This window comes from Hyla sarda, chromosome 1, assembly GCF_029499605.1.
Source record: "Hyla sarda isolate aHylSar1 chromosome 1, aHylSar1.hap1, whole genome shotgun sequence".
Classification (NCBI taxonomy): Eukaryota; Metazoa; Chordata; class Amphibia; order Anura; family Hylidae; genus Hyla; species Hyla sarda.
The window spans coordinates 125592612-125611102 of NC_079189.1; the positions used below are offsets into that span (position 1 = coordinate 125592612).

Consider the following 18491-nt stretch of genomic DNA (forward strand, 5'->3'; position numbering starts at 1 on the left):
CTGACACCTCTGTCCATTTTAGGAGCTGTCCAGAGCAGCTTATGTTTGCTTTGGGGATTTTCTCCTGCTCTGGACAGTTCCTGAGACAGACAGAGGTGTCGGCAGAGAACACTTTGGACAGACAGAAAAGAAATCCAAAAAGAAAATAATTTCCTCTGTAGTATACAGCCGCTAATAAGTACTGGAAGGATTATGATTTTTTAATAGAAGTAATTTACAAATCTGTTTAACTTTCTGGCACCAGGTGATTTAAAAACCTTTTTTTCCACCGGAGTACCCCTTTTAAGTGCCTTTTAAGCAGGCCTATTATCGTCTGACAGTCTTATTATTGTACAGTATAAAAGACCCAGCTGATGAATTATCTTTTGCTCATTCATTGACTGATCACTCAGATTGTGCAGCCCTAAAAATCATTGTTTGTCGGCCACACATCTCCCTGGGCAACTATCACACAAATAACCATGTAAAAGACTTATTAAAGGGGTTATCCAGGAAAAAACTTTTTATATATATAAATCAACTGGCTCCAGAAAGTTAAACAGATTTGCAAATTACTTCTATAAAAAAATCTCAATCCTTTCAGTACTTATGAGCTTCTGAAGTTAAGGTTGTTCTTTTCTAAGTGCTCTCTGATGACACCTGTCTCGGGAACCGCCCAGTTTTGAAGCAAATCCCCATAGCAAACCTCTTCTAAACTGGGCGGTTCCCGAGACACGTGTCATCAGAGAGCACTTAGACAGAAAAGAACAACCTTAACTTCAGAAGCTCATAAGTACTGAAAGGAGTAAGATTTTTTTAATAGAAGTAATTTACAAATCTGTTTAGCTTTCTGGAGCTAGTTGGTATATATAAAAAAGTTTTTTCCTGAATAATCACTTTAAGGATATATTCACATGTACAGTATCCTGCACATTTTTGATGCGCAGCATTTGAAGCTTTGTTTAGTCATTTTAGTTTACAATAAATTCTGCAGCATCAAATCCTGCGCATCAAATATGCACACAATACTGTTTTTTTTCAATAGACCCTTAACGTTCATATACGGCATGGGTCTGTCAATTTAAAATGATCCCTAGTTTTGACGTTACAATTCAGTATTCGTTTGCTTTCCTTTTGCAGTGACATTTGGGCACTGGGATGTGTCCTGTATGAAATGTGCACCCTCAAGCATGCAGTAAGTAACAATAAAGTATCAAAGAATATAGGGTTCTCAAAAATATATATATATTTTGAATAGTCTACACAGCAATTTGAGAGGGATGTATTATTCTTATGTGTTATATTCCCTGTTTTATGATGCATTGCTGATTTCCTTTCAGTTTGAAGCCGGTAACATGAAAAACCTGGTTTTAAAGATCATTCGAGGCTCCTACCCTCCAGTGTCTGTGCATTATTCATATGACCTCCGCAGCCTGCTTTCTGGGCTTTTTAAAAGGAATCCCAGGGATCGTCCATCTGTCAACTCCATATTGGAGAAACCTTTTATATTTAAACGCATTGAACATTTTTTATCTCCACAGGTAAGTGTATAATGCACGTGGGGGATTTAAAATTATTGTCTTTAGAAACAGTGTTTAAAAAAAAAAATTATAATAATAATATATATATATATATTTATTTATTTTTGCTCACTTTTGACATTTATTATACTACAGCAGGGGGGGGTGAAAACGTCAGCAAAAAAAAAACAATAAATCACGCCCCCTCCCATAGACTTGCATTGAGTGGGTGGGGCTTGACGTCACACAGGGGCGGAGTCATGACGTCACAATCTTCTGTTCCCGTGGTCGGGAGCCAGACCCTCCAGCGCTTCCGGAGCAGTAACAGGTGGGTGCCACATGCTATATTGCGGGGGTCCCCAGCGGCGGGACCCCTGCGATCAGACATCTTATCCCCTATCCTTTGGATAGGGGATAAGATGTCTAGGGTTGGAGTACCCCTTTTAAGGTGAAAATGGGCTTGGTCCTTTAGGGATTAAAATTGTCTTGTGGTGCCACCTAGGTTTTTATTAGGGTATTCCATCTTATCTCATATATGTAGGGCATGTCAAGGTGAATGTTTTTGAAAATATATTCATTTATCAAACTTGCCTCCTTCTAATATTCCTCCTTCTCCTTATATTTCCTACCCTTGTTGACATCTTATGGGACCCAAGACTGTCGTAGGACCTTCCTTGACGTTGAGGCCATGGATAGCCTTCCTTGGCTACCTGTGTCTTTACTATCCTCACCCTTTGTGCACAGCTGCCTGCTACAAACTGATCCTGTATGCCTTGATGTCAAGGAAGGTCCTAGTTTAGTCATTGAATGTTATGCAAGCTTGCTTTACATTCTGAGATGCTGCCGCTCTCTGTAATTGATGAAGATCACAAGGATCCAAAGAAATATCCAAATACACTGCTCAAAAAAATAAAGTGAACACTAAGATAACACATCCTAGATCTGAATGAATGAACTATTCGTATGAAATACTTTCATCTTTACATAGTTGAATGTGCTGACAACAAAATCACACAAATTATCAATGGAAATCAAATTTATGAACCCATGGAGATCTGAATATGGAGTCACACTCAAAATCACAGTGGAAAACCACACTACAGGCTGATCCTACTTAGATGTAATGTCCTTAAAACAAGTCAAAATGAGGCTCAGTAGTGTGTGTGGCCTTTACGTGCCCGTATGACCTCCCTACAATGCCTGGGCATGCTCCTGATGATGAGGTAGCAGATGGTCTCCTGGGGGATATCCTCCCAGACCTGGACGAAAGCATCCTCCAACTCCTGGACAGTCTGTGGTGCAATGTGTCGTTAGTGGATGGAGCAAGACATGATGTCCCAGATGTGCTCAATAGGACTCAGGTCTGGGGAACGGGCGGGCCAGTCCATAGCATCAATGCCTTCCTCTTGCAGGAATTGCTGATACACTCCAGCCACATGAGGTCTAGCATTGTCTTGCATTAGGAGGAACCCAGGGCCAACCGCACCAGTATATGGTCTCACAAGGGGTTTGAGGATCTCATCTCGGTACCTAATGGCAGTCAGGCTACCTCTGGCAAGCACATGGAAGGCTATGCAGTCCCCAAAGAAATGCCACCCCACACCATTACTGACCCACCTCCAAAACGGTCATGCTGGAGGATGGTGCAGGCAGTAGAACGTTCTCCACAGCATCTCCAGACTCTGTCACATGTCACCCCCACCTGTGGATGTCGGGCCCTTATACCACCCTCATGAAGTTTGTTTCTGATCGTTTGAGTGGACACATGCACATTTGTGACCTGCTGGAGGTCATTTTGCAGGGCTCTGGCAGTGCTCCTCCTGCTTGCACAAAGACGGAGGTATTGGTCCTGCTGCTTGGTTGTTTCCCTCCTACGGCCTCCTCCATGTCTCCTGATGTACTGGCCTGTCTCCTGGTAGCGCCTCCATGCTCTGGACACTATGCTGACAGACACAGCAAACCTTCTTGTCACAGCTTGCATTGATGTGCCATCCTGGATGAGCTGCTCTTCATGAGCCACTTGTTGTAGGGTGGGTTGTAGACTCCGTCTCATTCTACCACTAAAGTGAAAGCACCGTCAGAATTCTAAAGTGACCAAAACATCAGCCAGGAAGCCTAGGAACTGAGAAGTGGTCTGTGGTCACCTCCTGCAGAACCACTCCTTTATTGGAGTGTCTTGCTAATTGCCTATAATTTCCACTTGTTGTCTGTTCCATTTGCACAACAGCATGTGAAATTAATTGTCAATCAGTGTTTCTTCCTGAGTGGACAGTGTGATTTCACAGAAGTGTGGTTGACTTAGTTATATTGTGTTGTTTAAGCGTTCCCTTTTATTTTGAACAGTGTATATGGGGCTGCAGCCTTTTTCAGCCCTTACCCTACTGCTGGAGTAATGAGGAATCGCCTTACACTACATAACAGCAGTAGTAAAGTACCTGTGATGTCGCATGGGGGGGGGGGGGGGGTTGGTGGGGAGAAGAGTTCAGTGAAGAGGATAGTGGTGGATAAAAGATCTGTGGGGGAGGACAGCAGTGGAGAAGATAGTGGTAAAAAAAAAAGACCTGTGATGATGTCATATTTGGGGGGTGGAGCTCAGCAGCTAAATCTCAAGAAAGGTCCTAGTCTAGTCTCTATATGAGGACTTCCTTTGACATCATACAACTATGATCGTGGCTGCATGCCGCCTTTGGATTGTATGTTGTGCAGGCCTGGTATAGAGTGTTATATGAGATGTATCTTCAGTCTGAGCCCTTGTGATAGGTTCCCCCGTCAGCTTTTACAAGCAGCTCGAAGTGAAAGCAGTGTCTAGGTGCCTCTCATAGGAAGACACATTAGAGAATCTGCACAGAGCACACAGCAAATAAAGACAGGCAGTGTGACTCAAAGTAGTTGTGTAACTCTGGAGCTTAATGCTGTATGGACCTGTCTACTATATCACTGCTCCACTGGTCTTTTTAGTAGCATTTTGTGCATGGAGGAACATAGTGATACTCAGAGATGTCTGAAAGATTATCTATAATGCACAGGGTTTACTTACAAAAGACTAAATTTTCTTAAAGTTTGTTAATACATAAAAACCTAATATGGAAAAAGAACCAGGTGTGGACTTTGAAATAATCTCAGCTTGCACTACTAATATGTGATTTATTTTCTTTGTATGCCTTATTTTGTATTCATATACCATTACCATTCTTATTTAATTAGATTATTGCTGATGAGTTTGGTATGGGAGCAGTTTTGAATCCGCCTAAACCTGTAAGCCATTCCGGATCTGGTAAGTAACACATTTTAAATGCTTCTTGACATATATTACATGTTTCAATCATTATTCATGTTTAATTTAAAGAGTACCTGTCATCAACAAAAACTTTTAATATGTTGTTCATAATCATTAATGAAGAGATATTGTAATATATCTTCATTAAAAAATATTAATATTTATACCAGTTTTTTCATTTTATACTTTTGGCCTCTAGGGGTCACTCTTCTATGCCTGGTCTGCAAGCAGCATCCTATGCTTTTCATAGTAAGTGTACAGTTTTTAGGACTAATGCTGAAAGGGCTCTGGTCCTTCCACCGGAAGTTCAGTACTCTCAGCTCAGGACTCGCTCCCAGCCTGTGAGCTACAAGCCTGCACATGCCTCTCATATCACAGCCAGTCACCTCCCCCTCCCCCCTGCTCTGTGTTCTCCCTGCCCCTCACCACATGTTATCTTATACATTGTATTATCTCACAGCACTCCGTGCTTTGTGCCCCCCCCCCCTGACATTCATCTTAATTACTGCCTCTGTAATTGCTCCCACCGCCCCTGGTTCTCATCATTGACTTTTTAGTGCAGAGAGACACAGGAGAGAGAGAGACAGGCTGCCGTCCCTCTCCTGTACTTAGTCTGTATGCACACTGCAGAGCAGTGTTTCCCAACCAGAGTGCCTCCAGCTGTTGCAAAACTACAACTCCCTGCATGCCCGGACAGCTGTTGGCTGTCTAGGCATGCTGGGAGTTGTAGTTTTGCAACAGCTGGAGGTGCCCTGGTTGGGAAACACTGCTGCAGAGGGACAGCAGCATACAGGAAGACTGGCAGAAGCAGAGCCCCAGCCAAGCTTCATGTGACATCATGCCTGCCGGGACCCGCCTCCTTCCACCCCTCAGAAAGACAGTGCTCCTGAGCTAATGAAGAGGGATAAAAAAGGTATTACCACAGCGTTTTAAACCTCAATAAACACAGAGATAGGCATAGTTAGAGAAAGGGATAGATGGGAAGGGGGATCAGGGAAAGTTTAGATGATGACAGGTACTCTTTAAAGCGTACCTGTCGCCAAAAAAACTTTTTTTATATTTTGTTAATCATTGTATTAGAAACAACTTTCTAATTACATGTGATTAACAAAAAAGTATCTTTTTATTTATTTATTTTTTACTCCCTACATGTCTCGGCGCATAGAGTTCGGACTCATGCCAGCATGAGTCCGAAATCTCAGCGAAGCCGGACACTGAAGAGCACAGCGCAGCTCCCCGCCTGTCAATCAGACAGGCGGGAGCGAGCGCTGTGCCTGCAGCAGGGGCGCTCCTGACATGGCCAGCCACTTCATCTGGCTGGCCAAATGTCAGTGTAGGGCAGGGCTGCACAGAAGAGGATCGGATCTTGTGTGCTCTGTGTCCCGAAGCAGTCATTCATTGTCCCATAGTAGCGCGGCAGCACGTCGGGACACAGAGCGCACAAGTCCCAAAATGCTGCTGCGCTAACTCACCTTGCTGGGGAGATCTATTGTTACAGACTGTGATGTTGAAGAGGGAGAAGGGCGGACTGACAGGCTTCAGATGACATTGCGCCTGCTGAGCAGGCCACACTCCCTTCCTCCCTTGCTCACGGCAGGAGCCTGAGCGGCCACAGGGGATCTAAAAAAGGTTTTTTTTTTTATTTGTTTTGGGGTAAAAATATAAACAGTGATAGTGTCAGCCAGAGTTAGGGACAGATTAGTTGATGACAGGTACACTTTAAAAGGGTACTCCGCCCCTATACATCTTATCCCCTATCCAAAGGATAGGAGATAAGATGTCTGATCGCGGGGGACCTCCGCGATCTCGGCTGCGGTACCCCAGACATCCGGTGCACGGAGCGAACTTCACTCCGTGCCGGATGGCTGGTGATGTGGTGTGGAGGCCATGCCCCCTCAATGCAAGGCTATGGGAGGGGGCGTGATGGCCGTCACGCCCCCTTCCAAAGACTTGAATTGTGAGGGCGTGGCTGTGATGTCGCGAGTCTACGGCACTGCACTCAACGCTTTAAACGAACACCGGGTGCAGCGGGGAGATCGCGGGTGTTCCCAGCGGCGGGACCCCGCGATCAAACCTCTTATCCCCTATCCATTGGATAGGGGCTAAGATGTCTAGGGGCGGAGTACCCCTTTAAGTTTAATTTCTTACTATTATCTATCTGTTTATCTATCTACCTATGGATTTGCTTTTTAAATTCTCCACAATGTATTTTTCTGAAATAAGCCAAAAGACCTGCACAAGTCACCCCATCAGCCTCTCCTCCTGCTCGGAAGATCACAAAACCAGCTGCTAAGTATGGAGTGCCTTTAACTGTTAAAAAGTCTGTAGATGCTTCTAAGAAGTATTATGAGAGAAAGCCACAGATCAAATACAGACAGGTAAGAATACACCATGTTTAATGCTTACTTAGTGCCTCCTAAATTATACTGGCACCTTCAATAATAGGAAACGTCTTCCATATCTTAGATCTATGCCCTCTAAACACCATAAAGTTAGAAAAAAAAGCAACTGTCCAAAAAGTTTTGCCCCATTATCAGTAATGTAAAGGGAACCTGGCAGGAGGATTAAGCACACAAACTGGAATCAACTTATCTTTCACAGTAATGGATATACAGTCATGCCCTTGTATGATGAGGCTGAAGCTGCATTTTCCAGAAAACAACTTTGGAAGCAGCTTACAATATGTGAAGATTGTGTTTTAAGACACAATTCCCCCCCCCGGCTTGGATGACATTTCAGAAGCCATGCTCTGTCACCTCTAGACTTGCAAGCTGCTTCTGTACTGTTTTATTTAGCTTTCTCAGCATGCAGTGTGTGTGTGTGTGTGTGTATGTATACATACATATACACACACACTCCTATATTCCTATACTCCTATGCTATTTTAATTGAGAGTGTGGCCATTATCATTGAATATTCCTGTATGGACCATTACAAGTACAATCCTCCTCCCTTGTAGGCTGGCATAGTATATATTATATTGTTGTTGTGTCCTTTTCACTTTTGTGTCCTTATATGGTTTACTCTCTAAGCAGTATTCACCCTGCCCTCCATATTTACTATTATAGTAAAATGTGTTGTACTGTGTGGACAACAATAGGTTATAAATATATATATTGAACACTATAATTCATACATAGCATATATTGTTTAGCAATTAAGCCGTATACACTTCAATCTTGTATAGTGATTATAAAAATTATATATCTCATAATTTTTAACAAAATCAAAATGATATTTTCGGGTGCTATATCTTCACCATCACAATTGCTCTTGTGGGCTGCAGAAATATTCTGATAATGGTCTGAAAGACTGCAGAGAACTTAAGATTCTCTGTACTTGGCGGACATTTCCACACTCACATTCTAGCTCCACCTGCTCCATAAATGGCTCATGGATAATAATTGGTAATAACATATTTATTGTAACAAGAGGTAACCTCAGGCTTTGTATATTTTTTTTATTTATTTATAATATAGAGGGGCCATAAAGTAACATCTATTTATACTATTACAATTTTGTAAACTTTCCAAAATTTTTAAGAAACCAAATACTTAAGCCATACATATAATACATTGGTTATATAATGTTATTAAGATAGAATATTGATAATTTTAATTTTAAAGTTTGAGTTCGGAATTGGTGCATCTCGACTCGGACTTCAAGTCCAGCTCCACAGGCCTGGTCAGCAGACTGCAGGCTAGTGACTGAATGTTGCTAATTGCTGTTGATGTAAGGGGGAAGTCTTAATTCTAAAGGACAGGATGACAATAAATAGCTGATCAGTGTGTATCTGACTGCTGGGAACCCCCTACCACATTATTAAGTCTTGGTCATGTAGTTTGCATAACTGAGATAAATGCTGTTTCATGCCCAGGCCACTGCCACCACAAGTATCGAAGAGGCGGGTTCCTCTTCTATGGCATGAAGAGCTTTCCTTACACTGCTTCTCATGTATGATATTGACAGCTCTAGCATCCAACAAGATCTCCGAAGCTGTCTATCGTAGCTTAGTGCAGGGGCCGGGAAAACTCAATAAACCGAGCTCTATGCACCGAAGAAGAGCCAGCCTCTTTGACACTTGTGGAATTTACCTTGGTCATGCAAGCTGCATGATTAAAGAGTACCTTTCATGATCTTATTAATTATTTTTTGAAAGTATTTATTTAAGGCATTTTCAAATAACAAAAGACAAAACAATAATACTCCAGAGAGCACCACAGCCGTGCCCAACTACAGCAAAAGCAATCAGAACAGTACAGAGGTAAATAACAGGGGGTAACAATAGAAGCCCTCAAGGGGGGGACACTCCATACATCAGGAACTGGGCCAGAAGTGAGCCCCCGGAGCAGAACCGCCCAACAATAACGAACACACAACCACAAACATACACCATCCATACAGCCCAGAGCATCCCTCCACCACTAGCATAAACTGAAGAATCAGTTGCACCTACTGAGGGGATCCAATACGTTCTGAAGCCACCAACTCCCCCAAAATGAACCAGGGCATCCAGACACTTGGGACTAATTAATTATAAGTCCTATACATTGGGACATATTTATTAACCAGATTGAACCATCTAGAAATGGGAGGAGGTGAAGTATCTTTCCAGGCCATAATCACAACCTTACAGGCACAGAACAGGAGAAACTGAATCAAAAGACACCGATGAGAGCCCTTCTCCAAACCATTGATCAGACCCAACAAACAGACCTCAGGGGTCAACACAAATGGAAACTCCATATGATCCACCTGAAATTGCATCATCTCTCTCCAAAAGGGAACAACACAAGGACAACTCCACACCGCATGCAAAATGATCCTCTATCAATCATACAATGAAAGCATACATCCAAGGGGGAAACACCAATACGAAAGAGTCTAACTGGTATAGTAAAGACGGATAAAAATTCTCAACTGAATAGGTATATCCCGGGCTCTAACTACTGTGGCATAATAGGTCAAGGTAACCTCCTTCCACTGCTCCTCAGAAAGCTCAGTGATATCTCCCACCCACTTTATATAAGCCAATGCAAAGGGATCTGGACCCGCAGACTGAGGCAGGGAATACGCTTGTGTCAGTGGCTTGGTAAGGTCAGTGCCACCCAGAAGCAACTGCACCTCATAAAAGGCCGGGGCGACATCCAGGGAGCCAAACTGCGCATGTTCCACATGTCTGAGCAGGAGATACCGTAAACAAACATTCCAAGGGACATTATAATGGACACACATCCGCAAAGGATGGGAAGGATTGAATCTCTCCAAAAGGTGCATTGCAAATTTCACACCATGACCGCTCCAAAACTCAGCCACCTCCAACTCCTGCAGGTGTTCATGATGATGATCTTGTGAAATATTATAATACTCCCATTTCACTGCCACCATCATGATAAACCACCCCCTGCCTTTATTTTTTATAATTTTTTAGTTTTCTACTTTGATATTGCTCTGTATTTTCTGCTCAGTCTCAGTCAGATTCACAGACTGGTAAGGCGCATTTCTCAGCAGGTGTGACATCATCTGAAGCCATACAGGGGAAAACTTCCTCCCTCACTCTGCTACACACAGCCCAAAGCAGTTCAGCGTGGGAGATGAGCTATGATTGGATAAGGCTGCACACACCCCCCTCCACTCCAGACTGCATTTCCTGATTTTGGACTTCTGCCAGGCCAGCAGGAGTCCAAAGTCTGTGCAAAAGATAGGGGGAAATGTGCTCTGGACAAGTAGGAAGACACCTAGTGGCAGCTTTTTTACAGTACAGTTAGAATTTTTTTTTATTTCCCATAAGGAGTGCAATAACAAAAATTAGTTTTAATGAGTGTGACCATTTAAGACCTAGTGTATAATGGAAGCTCAAAACTGCTGACAGATTTCTTTTAAGCATTGCACAGTGCCTTTTTTGAGATCACTGGATTATCTGTGTATCATGTGAGCTTGATCCCTGGTACAGGGTTCCTGAACAGAAAACACACTTCATTACAATGAAAAGGGTTGTCTGAAATCGACTCCTCCTTTTTAAAAGACTTTCTGGCAGTACCACCGTGCTTCCTATCAGACAAGATATTATCAAATGTTATCAATTGCACGGCTTGCAAGATATTGTGAATGCTTGGTCATAATGATTTTTGCTACAATTAGGATTTTTCCAAAGAACTTGTTCACATGACAGTCTGCCTATGTCCTTTTCATGCCCGTTCTTAAATCCATTAAATCCTTTTGCAAACGGTTGTAAATGGATCCCATCTATGTAAATGGGATTGTTTTATAATTCTTTGTCATCCGTTTGCACCCGTTTGGTTTCTATTCCTTTTTTTGACAGGAAAAAGACACTGCATACAGTATTTTTCCCCTGTCAATAAAAAACGGAAGAGAAACGGATATAATACATTTTAACATTATAGTCAATGGGAAACGGATGAACCTTTAATGTCTCATTTGCATCTGTTTTTTTTCCATCCGTTTTTGATCCATTTTTACTTTTTTAGCTCCGAAGAGGTGTGAGCAACCGGGAAGTTGCAAGACAAAAATAAAAACGGACAATAAAGGATACAAACAGATGAAAAACTGATGTAAAAGTATGGCACTTAAATAGCATCCCTTTGCAATAGCTTGCATCCTTTTGCTTCCGTTTGTTAGTATGGTCCTTGTAGCAGCAATAACGGGAGAACGGCCATGTGAATCTAGCCTAAGCAAAAGACCTTCCACTCCCAGATATTTTTACAATGGATATTATGTTTATTGGGACAGACTATTATTTATGTCTATGAAAACATTAAGTGTACATGTAATGTTTTTACTTTTATTATTACTATTGCACGAATGGTTAGGAGTGGTGACATTGGTGCCTCTATTAAGATATTCAGGGGCTTACTATCATATGAGATAATTTTTCATAAAAACATTACAGGCACACTTCAAGTTATGGCACAGGTAAGTGGTGATATTTTTGCATCAAAAGTTGTCTAATTGTTCTATTCCCCTTTTCTACCAGAGCTCCACTTTTTCCATGGGTGTCTGCTGGCTTTTTCCATGGGTGTCTGCTGGCTTTGTTGTTTCACCCATCTAATTTGCAGTTTCACTCTTTATCCAGGCCCCAGCAGTACCAGTGAAGAAAATGAATCCAGTAGAAGAAAGGAGGAAAATGTTTGAGGTATAGAGCTGCCCCTCCTTCTTTCTTGAAAAACTATAACAAAGCAACTTCTACAGAGCCTGCGGGATCAGCAGTGCAGCTTATGGTGCAGACTGTCCCAATGCTCGTGTTCTACTGAATGAACTAACTCAAAGCCTCGAAACCTTTCCTCCTTGTTTCTTCCCGTGTCTGCCCTCTAACCATGTTCTCCTTGCTGGGCTTCATGACAATTAAGCTTCTTTTACTAGGAATACAAGCTCTCCAAGTGCATGAGAGGTAAATTGTATTTCTACATTTTACAGGACGGGGCAAAGAAAAAAAGACTAGACCTTAGACAACTTGAAAAAGAGAAGAGACAGAGGGAACAGGTAGGAACTCCCTATGCAGAGCAGTATGTTTTTCAGTTTGTGTTGGAAAAAAAAAAAAATGTACTTTTGGACTGACCTCTAAGTACTGTTTCCTCCAATTAAAAACATGAAATATTGCCACCAACTGCTTGCAATTTTGTTCTTTATATATATTTCCATCCTGTAATGTGATGTATAATGCTATAATTTGACATTACTTTATGATCAGTGGATGTCTGGTCTGTAAGACCCCCCCACTAGTCCTGAGTTAGTTCTGCGCACATTTACTGTTATATATATATGTGTGTGTGTGTGTATATGTATATATGTATATGTATGTATATGTATATGTATACATATACATACAGTCATGGCTAAAAATGTTGGCACCCCTGAAATGTTTCAAGAAAATGAAGTTTCTCGATCGGCTCCATTGGGGGACACAGACCGTGGGTGTATGGTGCTGTCTCTAGGAGGTGTGACACTATGGCAACAAAAACAGTTGGCTCCTCCCAGCAGGATATACCCGCCTTCAGGCTCTGAGCTAATCAGTTTAAGCTTAGTGTCTGAAGGAGATGGACATGGTCTGTACTGCTCCAGACCAGGTCTTCTGTTTTTTTGTTTTCCTAGTTAAGGACGTGTTAGTTTTTTATGCCTTTTCTTTTCTGTTTTCAGGTGGGAACTCAGGGACTGCGTTTCCCCATTGCGAGTGAGGGGGCACAGACATTGCGTATATGCGCTTTTAACCCCCCCCTCGCCAACGGTCAGCGCTTGGGTGGTACCTCATGAGTCCGGGTCCCCCTATTTACCTGCTCGCCTCGCTCGAGCATAGCAGCCAGGCGTAGTGCAGGTAACTAAAGCTGACTGAAGACTTCCTGAAGACTCCTTTAGGTAGGTACTTTCCCCCCTGAAGAACTCGCAACCTCTGAAGACCCCCTGTTTTGGCCCACCTACACTTTATGGGCTAGCCTATGCAAGGGCTGTACTTTATTCTGGGGGAGCAGTGGCACTTGAGGGGGCATTTTTTATGGGGCACTACACTTGTGTGTGTGTGTGTGTGTGTGTGTGTGCTTGGTGCACTTCACTTATATGTGTGTGCGTGTGTGCTTGTGCTACCATGTCAGCACCTTATATGCGGCTGTCAGCCGCAGTGCTGTATCGGGCCGGATGCTATCAGCGCCGGTTTACTTTCGTTTTGTCGGCAGCGCCTTATATGCGGCTGTTAGCCGCAGCGCTGCCGTGAGCTGGGCGCTTCAGCGCCGGTTTACTTTCTCTTTCACCGGCAGTCTCTGCCGACGCTTTGTCCGCACCCTCTCTTCCCCCGGGCGCATAAATGGCCGTCAGGTGCGCTCGGGACAAGGAGCGGGTGCCATGACAGTTCTTTAAGGTCGTCTATAGCTCCGCCCACAGGGCTAGGAGCTCTCAGAGGCGCGAAGCAGCCTCCAATCAGCGCCGTGGGCGCGATTTTCAGTTAGAAGGGGTCAGTTAGTGAGTGCCTTGCTTCAGGCACGCCCCTCTCTTCCTATTGGCTGGCCTGTTCACTCTCTTTCTAGCTGCTCAGAGCGACACAGCTGCAGCTGACAGGGGACACAGACTAGGGTGAGAAAGTTCCTATCTCCTTTTTTCTTTCTACATTATGTCCGTATCCAGAGCTGTTCCTTCCTCTAAACAGAAACCTGGAACTTCCATGACTTACTATCTCTGTAAGCACTGTAATACCAAGATGTCTGGCTCTGCTGAGCCTACTTGCCCTGCCTGCTCCACTGCTCCCCCAGACCCCCTGGTACCCCCTGATGTCCCTTCGGTCCCGGTGGGTTCAGCCGCTCCACCAGCCTGGGTTTCGTCCCTGTCCCAGTATATGGCTGACTTGACCAAAGTCTCCCGTTCGGTGGCTGAGGCCTCCCGGGAAGTGGTATCCGCCTTGAAGGGGTCTTCCCTGCGCAGGACCTCTGGAAGGGCCCGTTTCTCGTCTCCACATACTTCACGCTCTCACAAGCGTCCTAGGGGTGCCTCGTCTGACTCTTCCATTGAGTCTTCAGATAGACGTGAGCGTTCCCCTCGTCGGACCCGCCCCCCCCCCCCCACGGTCATCTGGGCACAAATGTTGTTCCTCTAGAGGACATTCTCGGAGTCACCGCTCTGCCACGCCAGAGCCGCGTACTCGGTCAGGGTCGCCCCCCCCTCCAGGACTGCCTCTACTCATTCTCATTTCCCTGGTTAACTAGTGGTCGAGGCTTCTGACTCAGAGGACCGCCCGGACTCAATTGCAACGGTGAACTCTTTGGTGACAGCCCTGAGAGACACCTTTCACTTAGAGGACCCAGGATCTTCAGATGTCAATCCAGGAGTATCCTTTCATCGTGCTAAGTCGGCACTTCAAAGGTTCAGCTCTCACGCTTACTTTGACGACATTCTGGAAACCGCATGGAAACCAGACAAGAGGTTTCCGGGAATCAAGACAATTCAAGAATGTTATCCATTTGACAAGGACCTCGTCACTAAGGTGGTTTCCCCTCCCTCAGTGGATCCACCAATTTCCCGGATCTCTAAGGCGACTACACTGCCTCTGGAAGATGCCGCTGCCTTCAAGGATCCCACGGATAAGAAGTTAGAATCCTTAGCGAAGTTTGCCACTGAAGCAGCTGGCTCTTCTCTTCTTCCCATCTTCGCCTCGACATTGGTGTCCAAGGGCCTGGCGGAGTGGTGCCAAAAGCTCCATCAGGATATCTTAGCGGGATCCCCCCCCCCGGAGGATCTATATGCTCTGGCTCTCCAATGCTCTAAAGCTGGGGACTTCCTGTGCACAGCTTCCATGCAGGCAGCCCGTTGTTCTGCTTTTGCTGTGGGTCACCTAGCTGCTCTCGCCCGCTCTATGTGGCTTAAAGCTTGGAATGCGGATGCCACTTCCAAAAGGTCTCTCACTGAGCTTCCCTTTACGGGCGGCCGTCTTTTTGGCAAAAGCCTTGATGAAATTATCTCTGAGGCAACGGGAGGTAAGAGTTCCTTGTTACCTCAAAGTAACATGGTAACATAGTAGCATAGTTTATAAGGTTGAAAAAAGACCAGAGTCCATCAAGTTCAACCTATAACCCTAATAAGTCCCTATTGAGTTGAGTTGATCCAGAGCAACAATGATGTGCTTGGTTTCAACGCAACTCCACTCCCTCATGAGTCACCCACAAGTCTCCTACCACTCACAAAACGTGTCCAACGTGCCGCCCACCGTGCTGGACCGCCAACGCAACCCCCCCTCCCACCCCCCACACACCGACAGCAAAACCGCAGGAGAAACGCCAGCACAGGCCCCCAGCATCCGCAGCCCCAGGCGCCGCACATCTCGTATCTTCACAGCATAGACAATTGCCTTCAGATGACCCCAAAGACAAAAGTCTAAGGGGGTCAGATCGGGAGACCTTGGGGGCCATTCGACTGGCCCACGACGACCAATCCACTTTCCAGGAAACTGTTCATCTAGAAATGCTTGGACCTGACATCCATAATGTGGTGGTGCGCCATCTTGCTGGAAAAACTCAGGAAACGTGCCAATAAGGCTCGCCCTACTTCCCAAAGGAAGCCCTTTTCCTTTCGGTCCTTTCGGACCTCTGGCTCCAGCAAAGGGTTCCGGGCAGATGCCCTCGCGGGACAGGAAGGCCCCCTCGTTCCGGCCACGACAGTCTTGGAAGTCTGACTCCAACCGGTCCGGCCGCTTTGCGCCCAAATCAGGCAACCGCAAGCCCACTTCTGCATGAAGTGAGGCCCCCACCCGCGGTTTCTTCTCGGGTGAGCGGTCGTCTCTTGTTTTTTCGAGACATTTGGACCTATCACATTCAGGACTCTTGGGTCAGGGATGTGGTGTCCAACGGTTACCGGATCGCTTTTTTCGCTCCCGGGCCCCCCGATCTCCTCCTCTGGAGAAGAAATTTCGAGTGGCTCTCCAGTCTCTGCTTCTTCAGGGGGTTATTGTTCCCATTCCTCTAGGGGAATGGTTTCGGGGTTTCTAGTCAAATCTTTTTGTGGTTCCCAAGAAGGACGCTTCTGTGGGTTCAATTTTGGACCTCAGGCGTCTCAACCATCACCTTCTCATCCGCCACTTCCGAACGGAATCTCTCTGTTCGGTGGTGGCATCCCTGGAAGGATGCCTACCTCCATGTGCCAATATTCCCAGGCCATCATCGGTATCTCCGCTTTGTGGTTCCGGAGGGGCACTTTCAATTTGTTGCTCTCCCCTTCGATCTAGCCACGGCTCCTCGGGTCTTTACAAAGATCCTTGCGCCAGTGATGGGCCTGTTACGGTCGAGGGGAATCTCGGTGATACCCTACCTGGACGACCTTCTCATCAAGGCTCCAACCAGAGCCCAGACTCTGGAGAATCTGGACGTCACTCTCCACACTCTGGATCGCTTCGGGTGCATGGTCAACCGGGACAAGTCAGTCCTCCGTCCTACCCAGTCTCTAACCTTCCTGGGACTTCCATTCGACACGGCCTCTGCCCGGATTTGTCTTCTGCCGGACAATCGTCTGGCGCTCCGGTCCGGGGTCCGCTCCCTTTGGTCCCGGGTATCAGTCTCCATTCTCACTTGTATGGAACTCCTGGGTCGGATGGTGGCAACTATGGAGGCCGTACCCTTTGCCCAGTTTCATTACCGCCCCCTTCAACTGGCGATTCTTTCCCGATGGAACAGGTCTCCTCTGTCCCTCGATCGTCAGATTGTTCTCCCTCGCAGGGTCAGTCAGTCTCTGCTCTGGTGGCTCCACTCCCCCCTTCTTCTCCAAGGGTGGTCGTTTCTTCCCCTTCACTGGCAGGTTGTTACAACGGATGCCAGCCTGTCGGGCTGGGGCGGCGTGTTCAGGGATTGGACGGTTCAGGGACTCTGGTCTCCTCAGGAGACCCTTCTTCTGATAAACATATTAGAATTACGGGCGATTCTTCTTTGTCTTCTTCATTGTGAGTCCCGTCTTCAGTCCCGTCCTGTCCGCATTCAGTCGGACAACGCCACGGCCGTGGCGTACATAATACAACAGGGCGGCCCTCGCAGCTCGGCAGCTCGGCAAGATTCTCACCTGGGCGGAGAGCAAGGTTCCGGCCATTTTGGCGATTCACGTTCCGGGGGTGCTCAACTGGGAAGCGGACTTCCTCAGTCGGTCCTCACCCGACCCCGGCGAGTGGTCTCTACATCCAGAGGTCTTCGCACAACTCTGCGACCTCTGGGGCATTCCGGACGTGGACCTCTTCGCGTCCCGGCACAATCGGAAGATCCTTCCTTTTGTGTCCAAGTCCCGGGACCCTCAGGCCCTGGCAGTGGACGCCCTAGTGATTCCTTGGGCGGGGTTTGCCCTACCCTATCTGTTCCCTCCTCTTCCGCTCCTTCCCAGGGTGCTGAGGAAGCTCAAGGCAGAGGACGTCCCCGCCATTCTGGTAGCTCCAGATTGGTCCCGAAGGTCATGGTACGCCGACGTAGTCAGGCTCCTGGATGACACTCCACTGTGCCTTCCGCTCCATCCGGACCTGCTCTCTCAGGGTCCTCTTTGCCACCCCAATTTACAGTCGCTGCATTTGACGGCGTGGCGGTTGAGACCGCGGTTCTGAGGGCCCGCGGGTTCTCTTCCCAAGTCATTCACACCATGCTCAAGGCTCGTAAGCCCTCCTCTGCAGGAATTTACCACCGTACTTGGCGGTCTTATTTTCGTTGGTGTGAAGCTCGAGACTTCACCCCGGTAACCTTCTCGGTTCCCCGTCTTCTCTCCTTTTTGCAGTTAGGGTTGCCTCTCAGTTCACTTAAAGGTCAGGTTTCGGCCCTTACTGTTCTTTTCCAGCGGCCCCTGGCTTCTAATTCTCATGTCCGGACTTTCCTTCAAGGAGTGAAGCACGCTGTTCCTTCTTAGCGGTCACCCTCTCCCCCTTGGGACTTGAATTTGGTTCTGAGTGCCCTCCAGGGTGTACCCTTTGAGCCCCTTAGAGAGGTGTCTCTCCGCCTCCTTTCTTGGAAAGTGGCGTTTCTTGTTGCTATCACCTCCATCCGGAAGGTGTCTGAATTGGCAGCTCTCTCCTGCCGTTCTCAGTTTCTGGTGATCCACCAAGACAAGGTTGTTTTCCGGGCAGATCTCTCCTTTTTGCCTAAGGTGGTTTCGGCCTTTCATCTCAATGAAGACATTGTCCTCCTGTCTTTTTGTCCTGCTCCTTCTCATCCTAAGAAGTGCTTACTACACAAGCTGGATGTTGTTCGGGCTGTTCGGTC

The 18491-nt window shown here is 46.1% G+C and overlaps 1 protein-coding gene across 4 annotated transcripts in view; it reads left to right on the forward strand.

The window, feature by feature from the left end:
• NEK1 (NIMA related kinase 1) overlaps positions 1–18491 on the forward strand; it is a 145371-nt gene that overhangs the window by 21442 nt on the left and 105438 nt on the right. For 3 of the 4 annotated variants that reach the window (XM_056560925.1, XM_056560943.1, XM_056560917.1), the window contains exons 7-12: positions 1120–1174; positions 1320–1520; positions 4704–4773; positions 7000–7154; positions 11870–11929; positions 12211–12276. In XM_056560925.1, coding sequence (XP_056416900.1) covers positions 1120–1174; positions 1320–1520; positions 4704–4773; positions 7000–7154; positions 11870–11929; positions 12211–12276 — 607 coding nt within the window. The remainder of the gene's footprint in view (positions 1–1119; positions 1175–1319; positions 1521–4703; positions 4774–6999; positions 7155–11869; positions 11930–12210; positions 12277–18491) is intronic. The other variant, XM_056560935.1, reaches the window with a different exon arrangement.